This window comes from Crotalus tigris, unplaced genomic scaffold (genome assembly GCF_016545835.1).
Source record: "Crotalus tigris isolate CLP2741 ecotype Arizona unplaced genomic scaffold, ASM1654583v1 scf7180000017551.9496454, whole genome shotgun sequence".
Classification (NCBI taxonomy): Eukaryota; Metazoa; Chordata; class Lepidosauria; order Squamata; family Viperidae; genus Crotalus; species Crotalus tigris.
This window is the reverse complement of record NW_024096469.1, coordinates 1395051-1408332: the sequence shown is the minus strand read 5'-3', so window position 1 is coordinate 1408332 and position 13282 is coordinate 1395051. Positions and strand designations below refer to the sequence as shown.

Below are 13282 nucleotides of genomic sequence, written 5' to 3'. Positions count from 1 at the left end.
GATGAATCCCTTCCCTTCCGCTTCCCTTTCCCCTTCCTCTTCCACTCCCTCAAATAGAGCAGTGCATCCTGTTTGATAACTGCAGTCTGAACTTTAGTACAGATGGTAGATCTTTGCCCAGTAGGACTTGCTCAACAAAGTTATGTTCTCGTCTAAAGCACCACAATGTAGAGGTGGATTACTAACCTATCAATCAAGAAGGCCTAGTGTGACTAGCTAGCTAATTAATTAATTACTTAATTAATTACATCTAGCCTTTCATTCAGGAGCTTAATACTGTATACATAATCTCTCTCTTGCTTTTTTTCCCATAGCTTCAACAGTAACCCCAAGAGATAGGTTGGGCTATGAGAAAGCATTTGCCCCCAAATCACCTGTAATCTTACATGACTGATTTTTTTGACCCTGCCACTACTGTCTCCATGTAGTATTTTAACTGATGCTATTAACATACTACTAAATGTGAAATGCTGCTGTTGAGTGGAGGAAAATATGCCAGATAAACAGAGTAGTATTACAATAATGAAAGCCTGTTTGGAGTAGCGGTTAAGGCAACAGATTACAAACTAGAAGATTGTGAGTTTTAATCCTGTCATAGACATAAAGCCAGTTGGGGGACTTTGGGCCAGTCACTCTCTCACAGCCCTAAGAAGCAGGCAATGGCTAACTTCTCAAATCTTGCCAAGAAAACTGCAAAAATTTATCCAGTTAGTCACCATGACTCAAAAACTGACTTGAAGGCACAACACATTAAATAATATGAGGGCAATTCAGAAATAAACCTCCATTTGAGCATGTGCGAGAAATAGGGATAGCGATGCCTAAAAAGTTTCGGCAGCTGTAATTCATCAAATTTTTTCACACACAGGAATTGTATTACTGCACGCATTTCACATTTGGCGGGATTTTCTATGGCAGGGTTCATTTTCAATTGATCTAGCGCAGTGGTTCTCAACCTTTTTAATGCCGCGACCCCCAACCAGTCATAAGTCGAGGACTACTCAACCGGTCGTAAGTCGAGGACTATTCAACTGGTGCAGCACCATTTGCAGAATGGGACTTTTGGCGGTCTCAGCAGGGCAGAGACAGCCTGGACAATTCCTATTGGCTTTTGAAAGCCAATAGAATTACTCTATTCAAAAGCCAATAGAATAAAAGGGAGTAGCACAGCTAAGGAAAAGGGGAAAAAAATGGTGGACTGCGTTGTTTGGCGACCCCCGTGAAATGGTCATTCGACCCCAAATGGGGTCCCAACCCACAGGTTGAGAACCACTGATCTAGCGGATGGGTCAACTGCAACACAACCTTCTCCTTCCACTCTTCACTTCCTACTGAACTACTGCACATGGTGCCATAAGATGGGCGTCACTATCCCCGCCTATTTCTTGCACATGCTCAAATGGAAGTTTATTTCCGAATTGCCCTCATACCTCTATATTATAGTTCAAGGGGCATGGAAAAATATTTTAGGAGGGAGCAACCATTGTTAAGAGATGCCATTGTTCTCTTCATTTCCCAGTTACTTAATAGTAGAAAGTAGTCATAGATTTGTGCAATGTAGGCCTGCACGGGGAAAGAAAAGACCTCTTTTTGAGATCCAGGCACAAAGATCTTTTATTTTATACATGAAGAATAGCATCTTCTGCCCTGTAAAGGTCACCATTGTTATGTTAACTGTAGCTGACGTTTTACTGATTTGCATGCACCAATACACTGATTATTAGCACTGCCTCAGCACTTTTGAGGTCACAAAGGGAATTTAAAGCAAGAGGAATATAAATATAGTATCTGTCTGCAATTCCAGAAAGCATCCCAGGATTAGAAAAGAGACAGTTGTTTTAAATAGTGGCAGGCAGTACTACATTTGTATCACACATGCTCTGAAGCATCTTTTATGCTCTGAGGGGAGACCAGACAAGGACAAGCACTGATGATCATGTTTATATATCAGTGATTTTGACCAAAATGTTCCTTTTTCTTCAAAACTTGCATTGCCTTGCAGATCTCACTAAATTCCCTCACCAGTAATCAAGGATATGGTTTTGCCAGCCATCCTGTTGTTATTTCAACCTGACCAGTATGCCACAGGAAAATTTGCAAAGGCCACCCTGCTGAAATGAGGTATAAGGAGTTGCCAAAGTCTTCCAAAGGCTCCTCCCTAAGCATGCACCCATGAGATCCAGCATGTGCAGTCAGACAGTGGGAGGAACAAAAGATGAATCTGTGGGAGGATAAATGGTCTCAGAAGTCTTGAGGCAACAAGAGCATCACCTAAGGTGGAAAAGAAAGCCCAATCTAATCAAAGAACTTTATACCATTCTTATACTCCATGCCTCCAGAGAAATAGAGTTCCCATGGAATCAGGAATAATATTTGGGCAAGAGGGAATTAAGAACCCTTTCACCTCATGTAGTTTTAGTGCATTACTTTTTCCCATGTAACTCTTAAGTCTGATGGTGTCAGCAGGCATCACATTCTGACAAAAAGGCCTCTGAGATACTATTCATTCAAGATTGGACTACCTTCAAAAGAGGAGGGGACCTACTCTTCCTTGTTTCTTTTCTTTGGCTTTCAAGGTTGTTTCAACCCTTCCTACCCCAACATCTCAGCCTGCTTATAATGCTTTATCCCAGCACAGTATGACAAGTGATCCAAGGCTAGCATGCCATACATCTGTTAAAAATATGAGATATAGAGAAATACCATGTTGATTTCATCTATTTTCTAAAAAGAAGATCCAGAAAGAAAAAAGTGAACTCCTTCTTTATTTTTAAACCAAAGTAAGGTTAAATAATGACACAAACCCTGTCCATTCCCAAAGGTTAGTTCCCTCACAAAGACTGGTTCTCTCATTAATTTGGAATCGGTTCCAAAAGAGTCTGGTTCCAAATCAAATATTGAAGAGTTGTAAACAAGCTTTGGGTGCAGAATATCAACCATTTCAAGCCTGTGATTAACAAAAAGGAGAACAATTCTCTACTTTGCTTAAAGTTGGCTTACGTTGTTACAAACTAATTGGTTGCAGCAAACATAAATATCAAAACTGCATAAATTACAAAACTCTGGAAATACTGAATAAGAAGCAAGAAGCATGCAGAAAGTGTGTGTGTGTGTGTGTGTGTGTGTGTGTGTATATATATATATATATATATATATATATATATATATATATATATATATATATATATATATATACTTTCCCTCATTCTAGTTGCTTCATGATTTGATAACTATAACTTTGCTAGATGCAAAAAAAAGTTTACAGGTCATACAGAATAGCATGTGGCAATGGTGAGGAGGTATTGCTTTGCTTTTGTTTTGCTTCAGCTTTACATTAGGAGTTACTGGGCAAGTTCAACTCTGCATGTCTACCAGTTATTAAAGGCTGAACTAAAGCTCATAGACAACGGGTATCATTTATATCCTTAAAACCATCTGAAACCAAGCTCCTTCTCTATTCTCACCATCTAGTTTTTGTTGCTTTCTTTTCAAAGGAGTGTGGGAAGATGACAACATCAGGAATCCTAGCTTCTAGCATAACCTGCTCTAGCTGTTAGCTTATGCCGCCTGTCTACCAAGCAGTTTCCCATGGGTACTAATTATTCTGAGGTGGGGCCCATAATTGCCTTGGTTGGAACAATTTAATGAGGCTGTCTGGCTGCTCCCTGCCCATGATCATATTCAATAGAAATTCCACATGCTAAGGAGTGTTGTAATTGTAGGATCCCTGTCTTCTCCAACAATGAGGCAATGCACAAGCAGAATGGTAAAGGCATACCTGTTCTGCTTAAGGAAGGCTGGCTAAACAAAAGCAATTCCAATAAGCAACTTTCCAACTATACTGGTGTAGGTGTCATGAGAAGTAAGGATTGAGGGATGAAGAAATACTTAGCCTATGCTCTAAAAGGAAGAATTCTAAAAATAGGGGGGGGGCTACAACTTATTTAGGCTGAGATTTTGTTGGTTAAAATAGATGGAAAGAAGGAAATTAATGAAGGATTTCAGCCTCCAGCCAAAGTGTGGGCGGACTAGTTAGTGCTAGGACCTGTGTTCATTTGCCAGCTTTGTAACAGAACACACCTCTTTCTTTACATTCATTAAAGTAACCCAAGAATTTTGAAACAGCTGGTACTAATATAAACCTACACTTTCTTTGTGTCTGTGTGTGTGTGGGGGGGGGGGGTTTGCATGCATGCAAGCAGACACATATGCCCCTATTTGTATTTCCAGTTAATGCATCTGAAAGTTTTTCCTTTATGCCTGGCTGAGAATTGCTGCAAACAATTTCTTTCCTTCTGTTTTGTTGCAGTAGTGTTTTTCTCTGAGTTACATTTACATTTCTAAACTAGAGAATACTGGCCATTTCTTTCTCTTGCTACGATTTAATAACATGTCGGAAATTTTGTGAAAACCAGAAAAGAGAAAAGTAAAATTCCACATCAGTCTATGTAGTTTTTAATCAGAATTACCTGGTCCAAGAAGAGAGTGGTTACCAGACTCCAAATATCATTCAATAGAAGGTGTAACTGTTTTTTATGGGGCTGCCCCCTTTCCACACTCCATGAGAACATAGGAACTTCTGCAGGTGCGGGACGCAGCCTGGCTGGTGGCAAAGCAGAACAAGCTATCCGCTCCAGTATCCTGTCTCCAGTAGTAACTGGTGCACAGGAAACCACCCTGACTGCATTTAGCATGCCAAACCTTCCGTGTGTGTGTGTGTGTGTGTGTGTGTGTGTGTGTGTGTGTGTGTGTGTGTGTGTGTGTGTGTGTGTGAGAGAGAGAGAGAGAGGGGGGGGGGGAGGGAGGAGTTCCGGTCCTTTAGCCTGTGCCTTTAGGGGGTGGAGGGAATTTAGATTCCTGGCAGAGAGTCATTCTGTGTGTATGGGAGCCTTTAGTTCTGCTGCCTTTGTTCTGCTGGAGATATGCTTGGGGCATTATCAAAGACCCCTCTATCTATTCACAGAGGGAGTGTCTTGCATAGGCAATGGCATGACAGGGCCCCTAGGTGCAATGCAGAATTGTCTAGACTGTTAGGATTTCCCTCAAACATAAAGGAGCTAGGAAAGCAAAAATGCTCACATTCACAGTAATCTTAAATAAATGCAAACTACAATTATATTGCATACTAGGGAAAAGAGGGAAATGTGTAATTTCTAAAACTCCAGTTCTTTGCATTCTAACAAAAGCAAGACTGGGCAGACATTCTATTCAGATAGTGACATGGGCAAAGGGCCCACTGGTGCTGCACAGGGTATTTTGGCCTTTCAGCTTGGAAGGAGCAACTTTCTGCTGAAATAGATCACGAAATGTGTACTCTTCAAGATACAAGGCAGGGAGAGGGGTCTTTCCTCATATATCTAGGATCCATAAATATGAAATAATGTTGTTGCATATGTATTTAGGGACCATGGGGACCCCTATGGCTGTGCCTTATAATTTTCAGAAGGACATAATAAAATCATATATTAAAAGAAATGCTTCATTCATTCTAATAAAATAATATATAAAGACGAAAAGAGTGCACATTTCAATCATTTAAAAAAAATATCTCTCTACTAGAAAAGAAAATTCAAGGCAGTATTGAAAAACAAGCACAGAAAAAATATTTATTATCTACAATCAAAATGGAAAGCTCACAGCTTTTTAATGTAGTCCGGCAACAACAAAAACTGTACATGTGAGAAAGCATGCTTCATCTTCACCTTGAGAAAGATGCCCATGCACTCTTTTCCCCTTACTCATTGAAGTTATTAACAATGAGTCCTGGACCTGCCACTGTGTTACAACCAGTGCTAAAAAGAATAGTGTGATAGATGTCTATGGAGATTCTCAGTCATCCAGGTTATGGTTGTTCCAAAGGTGCTTTTTCAAAAGGCAACTGGACTTGGATTTTCCTTGAAGACATTTGCTTCTCAGCCAAGAAGCTTCTTCAGTTCAGTTAGATGAGAAGTGAAATGTCTTCAAGGAAAAACAAAATCCAGTTACCTTTTGAAAACGCGCCTTTTAAGAGCCTCTTGATGCGGTGAAGGAGAGTGCAAAAGTTGGCTTGAAACTCAACATTAAGAAAACCAAAATCATGGCATCCGGCCCTCTCAATTCCTGGCAAATAGATGGGGAAGAAATGGAGGTAGTGACAGATTTTATTTTCCTGGGCTCCAAGATTACCTCAGGTGGGGACTGCAGCCAAGAAATTAAAAGATGCTTGCTCCTGGGGAGGAAAGCTATGGCAAATCTAGACAGCATACTAAAAAGCAGAGACATCACCCTACCAACAAAAGTGTGTATAGTCAAGGCCATGGTTTTCCCAGTTGCAATGTATGGATGCGAAAGTTGGACCATAAGAAAGGCTGAGCGACAAAGAATTGAGGCCTTTGAACTATGGTGCTGGAGAAGACTCCTGCGAGTCCCTTGGACTGCAAAGCATTCAAACTGGTCAGTCCTAGAAGAGATCAACCCCGACTGCTCTTTAGAAGGCCAGATCCTGAAGTTGAAACTCAAATACTTTGGCCACCTAATGAGAAGGAAGGACTCACTGGAGAAGGGCCTAATGCTGGGAAAGTTTGAGGGCAATAGAAGGGGACGACAGAGAATGAGGTGGCTGGATGGAGTCACTGAAGCCGTGGGTGTGAGCTTAAATGGACTCCAGAAGATGGTAGAGGACAGGAAGGCCTGGAGGAACATTGTCCATGGGGTCGCAATGGGTCGGACACGACTTCGCAATTAACAACAATAACAAGATTAGTGTGATAGGTAATATCATGGGAATTCTTTCTTGGTAAAGAAAGGCCAAGGAATCAGATGCAACATCCTTTCATTGATCCATATATATGTGTGAGCGAAATTACTGTATGATTTTTAAAAAGTTACTGAGACTCGAGAAAGAAAGCAAAGTGCAACAAAGATGATTTTGTCCGGAGGACAAAGCACTTAGTGAATGGTTGCAGGAACTGGATATATCTAATCTAATGAAGAGAAGGACTAGGGGTGACATGGTAGCAGTCTTTTAATATTTTAGAGCAGTGGTTCTCAACCTTTCTAATGCCGTGACCCCATAATACAGTTCCCCATGTTGTGGTGACCCCCAACCACTTATACATCATCAGGTGCCAGGGGCACGGCCAAAAAAAAGAGGAAAAAAATGGCGGACAGCCTTGTTTGGCGACCCCCGTGAAATGGTCGTTCGACCCCAAATGGGGTCCCGACCCACAGGTTGAGAACCACTGTTTTAGAGGTTGTCACAAAGAAGTGGGGGACAATCTATTTTTGAAAACACTTGAGGGCAAAATAATAAGTAACAAAAGGAAAAGTCAGAGAGAGGCAGCCTAGAACTAAGAAGAAATGTCTTGATATGGAGAACAATTTAGTGGAACAGCTTGCTTTCAGATGTTGTGGGTGCTCCACCATTGCAGATTTTTAAGAAGAGATTGGACAGCTGCTTGTCTGAAATAGTATAGGGTCTCCTGCTTGAGCAGGGGGTTGGATTAGAAAACCTCCAAGATCCTTTCCAACTCTGTTATTCTGTATTAGGAAATTAGACTTCAGTTTTGAGACTTATGGTCAAGTACATCTGCCCATTCATGCAGTCAAGCAGGTTACTGAATGGTACTCAAGTAGGCTTATATTTCAGCAGATCAGCATCTCATCTTGAATGCTAAACAATTCCTTTCAAAAATGCAAAACTATGAAAGAGAGCTCACAAAATCATATTTTTAGCACTTTGCTATACCTGAATGTCTATAATATAGCAAAGAGATGTAGTCTTTAAACCAGATGCTGTACTTTGCTTCTCAATTCTTTTTCAATTACTTACCACGTTGTGTTGTTCAAGAGAGAGATTTGAGTGAATTCAAATCCTTAATTGTAGGACAATATTCTTCAAGATGTCTTCTACTATGTTAAAATTCTATGCTATTAAAATTTAGTAAGAACTATAGTCCAGCCGAGGAAGGTATCTGGATAAAGAAAGTTGCTTAAGAAGTTTTTCTATCTTAACTTATTCCCTACTTGTATGTGTAGCTCCGAGTAACAATGAATATGGGAGAATGTAAGATCTCCTATAACAGGGATCCCCAACCTCCGATCTGTGGCCCAGCACCGGGCCAGAAACCGGGCCATGCAAACAAGTGAAGCTCCATCCATGGATGCAGGCAGCATGTGAAACCATGCCCCTCCGGTCCATGGAAAAAAGCTCTCTCCAGGGACCCAGTCCCTGATGCCCAAAAAGTTGGGGCTGCTGTTCTATAAACATCTCTGACTAAGAGCAAGAGAAATAGCAGAGATCTATGTATGTGGTGATGGTTTTTTATCCTAGTTAGACGTCTTAGGTTATATTTGGCACCTGGAGTGAGAAAGAGGGAGAGAGGGGGAGAGGGAGGGAGGGAGAGAGACAGAGAGAGAACAAAGCCTATAAACCGAAGATCAATGGTATGCTTCAAACTAAATAAACAAAAGTGTGGACATTTTGTTATCATTGCAACATCCAGGAATCTCAGGTAGCATGACCAATGGTAAAAGGATGCCAAGAGCTGCAGTTTCACCATCTGGAAGGCCACAGGTTTGCAGCTTGCTTTTATGCATGCATTCAGTGCTTAGCAGTCTTAATAAAAGTAGGTCATAGTCCATCATCTTACTAATGCCAAACCACTTCTTTGTTTTTGCACCCAGTTAAAGCAGCCAAGCTGTGACAGAGAGTGACTTTTGGACTGACTCACCAATAGGTGTGGCAGTTTTTGTGGGAAGATATAGGGTTGGTCTTAACTTGAAATCTTTTGCTCTTACTAACCTATAGAAGAAATGACACATTGTACTAAACCATAATTTAGTTAACCCCTTCTGTGATCCCAATTGTGGCTTATTTAATCTGGTTTAGTAGAATGTTTGAGCCCAATCATAGTTTTCTGTGTACTGGGAATTGTGTGCATTGGGAGGAATTTGGTCATGCAGGAATTCTGAAGAGAAGTGGCAATCTCTTAATTCACCAAAAAAAAAAAAAAAAAAAAAGCAAACAAGGGAACTCAACTACTTTGTATCACTCATTTGCATTTTAGAAACCTCAAGCACCTGAGGAATTAATTCTATAGGCTAAGGACAATCACCAGATTGTTATGGAGGAAAATTACCAGGTTGTGGTCTCTCAACTGGAAGCAGCTCATATTACAGGGAGTAAATTCCTAAGCACTGAATCACAGCAGAGTTCCTTTAGCCCTTGGGGCCCCATCATTAATCTCACCTCACCTGCTTGCTCAGCTATTTCATGACATATCCACTCAAACCAGAGAATCCTGAGGAAAATGTTTTAAAGTCTAAAGGGGAATTTGGATAGCATTTTTAAAATATTAAACACTTGATTTGTGGTTTACAAGTGTAGCATGAAACTCACTTATAGTAGGCTACTTAGTACTAAAAACAGCTAAATTCACTATATCTAAATATTCTTTCTTATTCCAAGTCTTCTCACTGAACTATCAGACTATCAGCACCTTACTGATAAAACAAAAATCCAGCATTCACCTGTCTGGACCATACAGTTTAGAGCAGTGGTTCTCAACCTGTGGGTCGGGACCCCATTTGGGGTCGAACGACCATTTCACGGGGGTCACCAAACAAGGCTGTCCGCCATTTTTCCCCCTTTTCTTTGGCCATGCCCCTGGCACCCGGTGATGTATAAGTGGTTGGGGGTCACCACAACATGGAGAAATGTATTATGGGGTCGCGGCATTAGAAAGGTTGAGAACCACTGGTTTAGAGGTTCTCATTGAAGGAAAAGATTTTCTTGGTTGGTTGCAGTTATGTTCAAGGCCCATGGGAACCAATTGGCAGTCTGTGTTGTACCATTAAATCCTTTCAGAAAGGGTTCAGATACATGATCCAGTTGCCACAGATGCCACTCTGGAGATTACCTCAAGATACTGCAACTGCAAATATTTTGTAAAGCTCATCCAAGGTCTTGTCTGCCAACTCTGTCCAGCTGACTACTGGCCCATATTTATGGAAAAGTTATTTTTGTTCATCATAAACAAGTTTACAAGCTTCAGTTCCTGGAGCTCCAAATATAATCTTCCCATGTGGTCACAGTCATCCTGAAACCAGGTACTGTTATGCAATCCCAGTTGAAATGGGAAGATGCAAAATGCAGTCCCATCTGTTTTTTAAGGGCCTGTGTAGGAATTCCACTTCTTGGAAACAAATGTAGGTTGATTTCTAAACTGACCTTTTAGAAAAACTGGTTCCATATGTTCTACTTTAAGCATTAAACTAATCAACTTACACATGAGCCTGAAATGTTCTTTTGTACGTGCTTCTGAGATTAAATCATTTTGCTGTGGATTTGCAATTCTATTACAAAACTGCGTTAATGTGAGTCCCAATTTGAATTGCATTTTATTACCTTATATTTTAGTGCTTTTTAATAGCACATGAGCTTGTCTATGATAAATGTTACAAACTGATAATTTCTCCTCCCACATCCTGCTCTCTTATAACCCTGCATAGTGGTTGGTTTTTAGCAAAATTAACTACAGGATTTTTTTTTTTTTAAAAAAGATCTTTATTAATCAAAATATTAATTACCATGAATGGTAAACAAAAGCCTGGGGTTTATTTTTGCCCTCTTCAAGGCAAAAGAAAAATGTAAGATACATACATGTAACATAACAAAGTACCATAACAATGAACAATCTACAGCTAGCTTTAAGAAACTAGCACTTCAGGAACACATCCTAAAATTTTATGTTCCAAACTGTACAGCTAGATTGCACACACATATTCCTCATAACACATTAACTCTGGTACAATAGGAACTGCTTCAAAATTTGTGCAAACAAAGCAGCAGTTCTTGAACAAAAGAAAAAGTGGTATGAAATTCCACAGAATCACTTGATTTTTGTTTTAAGAAAAAAGACCTTACAAAAACACTTCAATATAAGGATCATAGTACATACAGTACAGGTTTCACTGCTCCTTTTTAAGTATGAAATCATCCACGCTGAATAACGAGGAAAAATGTGTGTTTTATGAATATCACAACATTATTCCTCATCACTGCCCCAACAAGTTAACAATACCAGTCACTAGGAAAACCATCAGCAAGTTTGAGATGACATCTTAAAAAAATGCCAATCATCTTTCCCCTCCGATCACGAGCTCCACCCATGCTTAAAAAAAAAACAAAAAACACCGCAGCCACAAACACACACTCACATATACTGCTAAGGCAACATGAACAGGAAATCCCCTGCACTCCTGGACCCAGAGTAATGCAAATGCTCATCATATGAGAGATGTGTCATACTAGTATGACTGGTCCGTTTTTTCCCCTCTCCTTCCTGTTCTCGCCATGGATGCTTTGGCAAGACTAATCAGGTTTAGAGAGTATTTCTGGCACAAAGAAACAGGCCACTCGATCATTCTTAATTACTAGATAAGAAAAAAAAAGGGATGGCCCTGAGCAAAAGAATGCTGGGTAGTCCCCCCCCCTCCAATATCTAAGGAGTGGAACTGACAAAAGCTGCTTTTCTTCAAAAGCTCTCAGCAGGCCTGTTTTAACCCTTGAGGGAACAGCCCCAGCTGCCTAAGAAAGCCTCTTTCAGAAAAGAAGGGGGGAGAATCCTCAGCCTAGAACTGGCAGTTTAATGAACGAAAAGCGATATCGCAAATAAACGCATCGTTTTTTCTCGAACTAGCACCAAAAGTAAAAGTGCACGCAGCAGATAGTGGTTGCTTTCCACCCAGATCAGGATTTGAAAGGCCCGACTGGTTTGTAAGTCTTTCCCCTTTCATTGGAAACGACTTCATTTGCCCCCCCCCAACCCCAAGTTCTCAGCCTCTCTTCCAGGAACCGTGACGTTCGCGCTGGCGTGACCAGTTCCTCTTTCGGCGCGCAGCCACCGCGTCCCAGTTCCAGGCAGCGCCCTCCGTGGCCAGCCGTCGCTCGGCCTTTGTCTCGCCGCCTTCCCGAGTCACCAGAGCGTCTCTCGCCTAAACTCGCAGGGGGAGGGGGGCAGGGGGAAGGTCTCATTCGGGCTCCCCGCGCCACCATCAGCCTCCCGCCGTCCTAACCGCCAAAGTCCCGCCACCGAGGAGACAGGCGGTATTGAGCTCCTCTGCCCAGAGAGGGGCTTCCGCAGGCTCCGCTTCTCCGCAGGGAGAAGTTTGCAGCTACGAGTCCCTGGCGGGGGCGCTTTAGAAGGCTACCACGGCCCTCACCATTATGCTCAGCACGCCGTCGCCTTGCCTGCAGTTCGCTTTGGGCTCCTCGGCGCCTTTGGCCGGCGGAGGCTGGAGGATCAAGCTAGAGAACCGGTCCTGCAGGATTCGGGCCAAGCTCGGAAAGGGCCCTTCTTGCCGCTGGGGCTGCCGCTCGCCTTCCTCCTCCGCCAATTTCGCTTTCTTGCTAGGCACCAGGCCGGCTTCGGCGGCGCCAATCTTGCCTAGGCTGCTGCTGCGGCGCTTGCGGCTCGGCTTCCTGCTGACTGGCAGAGGCCCCGAGGCGTCCCGGCTCCAAGCCGTCTGGGTCAAGGAATGCGCGGGCAAACTGCTGCCGGGCTCCTCCTGGGTTTCCATAGGTTCCGGATCCAGGCTGCCGCAGGGCTGTGGCGTGGGTGGAGGCGCCTCCTGTTGGGCTGGGGGGAACAGGATTGCCGGAGGACCCTCCAGATGCTGCGGGCTGGGCGCCGTTCCTTGTAAGTCCAGGTGCGGCTGCGGCCCAGGAAAATTTTCCACACTTCCTCCGCCCATCTCGTCCTCTTCCTCTAGCTTGGCGGAGAGGTAGAGGTCGCGGGCGTTCCTCATCACGAGGGAGAGCTGTAGGCTGCGATGGAGTCGGAGGCCGCCGCGTTGCATGCGCGAGTGATACATCTTCCACACCGACATCGTCATAATACGCTGCGCTTCTTTCTGCACCTCCATGTTGGCTTCCCTCTGGACCCTCTGAAGCTCTACTTACGAGTCGGAAGACAAACACCTAGGCTTCCACCCCCTCCAAAAGCGAAAGTGGCGCGCCTCCGGCTGTTTCGTCCCAGCAGACACCTCCCAGACAGCCCGCCGCCGAGACGTCCGTTCCGACTAAACGGGGCCGCGCCCAGCGCGCTGCTTTTTATACGCCCGGTGATCTCAGCGCGCCCGGGCCGCCTCCGCCCACTCAGCGAGCCGCATCCGGCCTTGTATTGCGCGCCACTGGCCGCCCTTCCCGAAAGGGGGAAGGGCAGGCGGAAATGTCAGGGCGGGAGAAGAAAAGAGCAAATGGTGGTGTCGCCAGGAGACAAGGCTTGCGGACGGCGCCTTC

General features: G+C 43.2%; 1 protein-coding gene across 1 annotated transcript; it reads right to left on the bottom strand.

The window, feature by feature from the left end:
• Nucleotides 1–10522: 10522 nt before the first annotated feature.
• On the bottom strand, nucleotides 10523–13081 carry IER2 (immediate early response 2). The gene has a single exon (XM_039343067.1). It carries the CDS (start codon nucleotides 12904–12906, stop codon nucleotides 12181–12183), a length of 726 nt encoding a protein of 241 aa, XP_039199001.1. The 5' UTR covers nucleotides 12907–13081; the 3' UTR covers nucleotides 10523–12180.
• Between the last annotated feature and the right edge of the window lie 201 nt (nucleotides 13082–13282).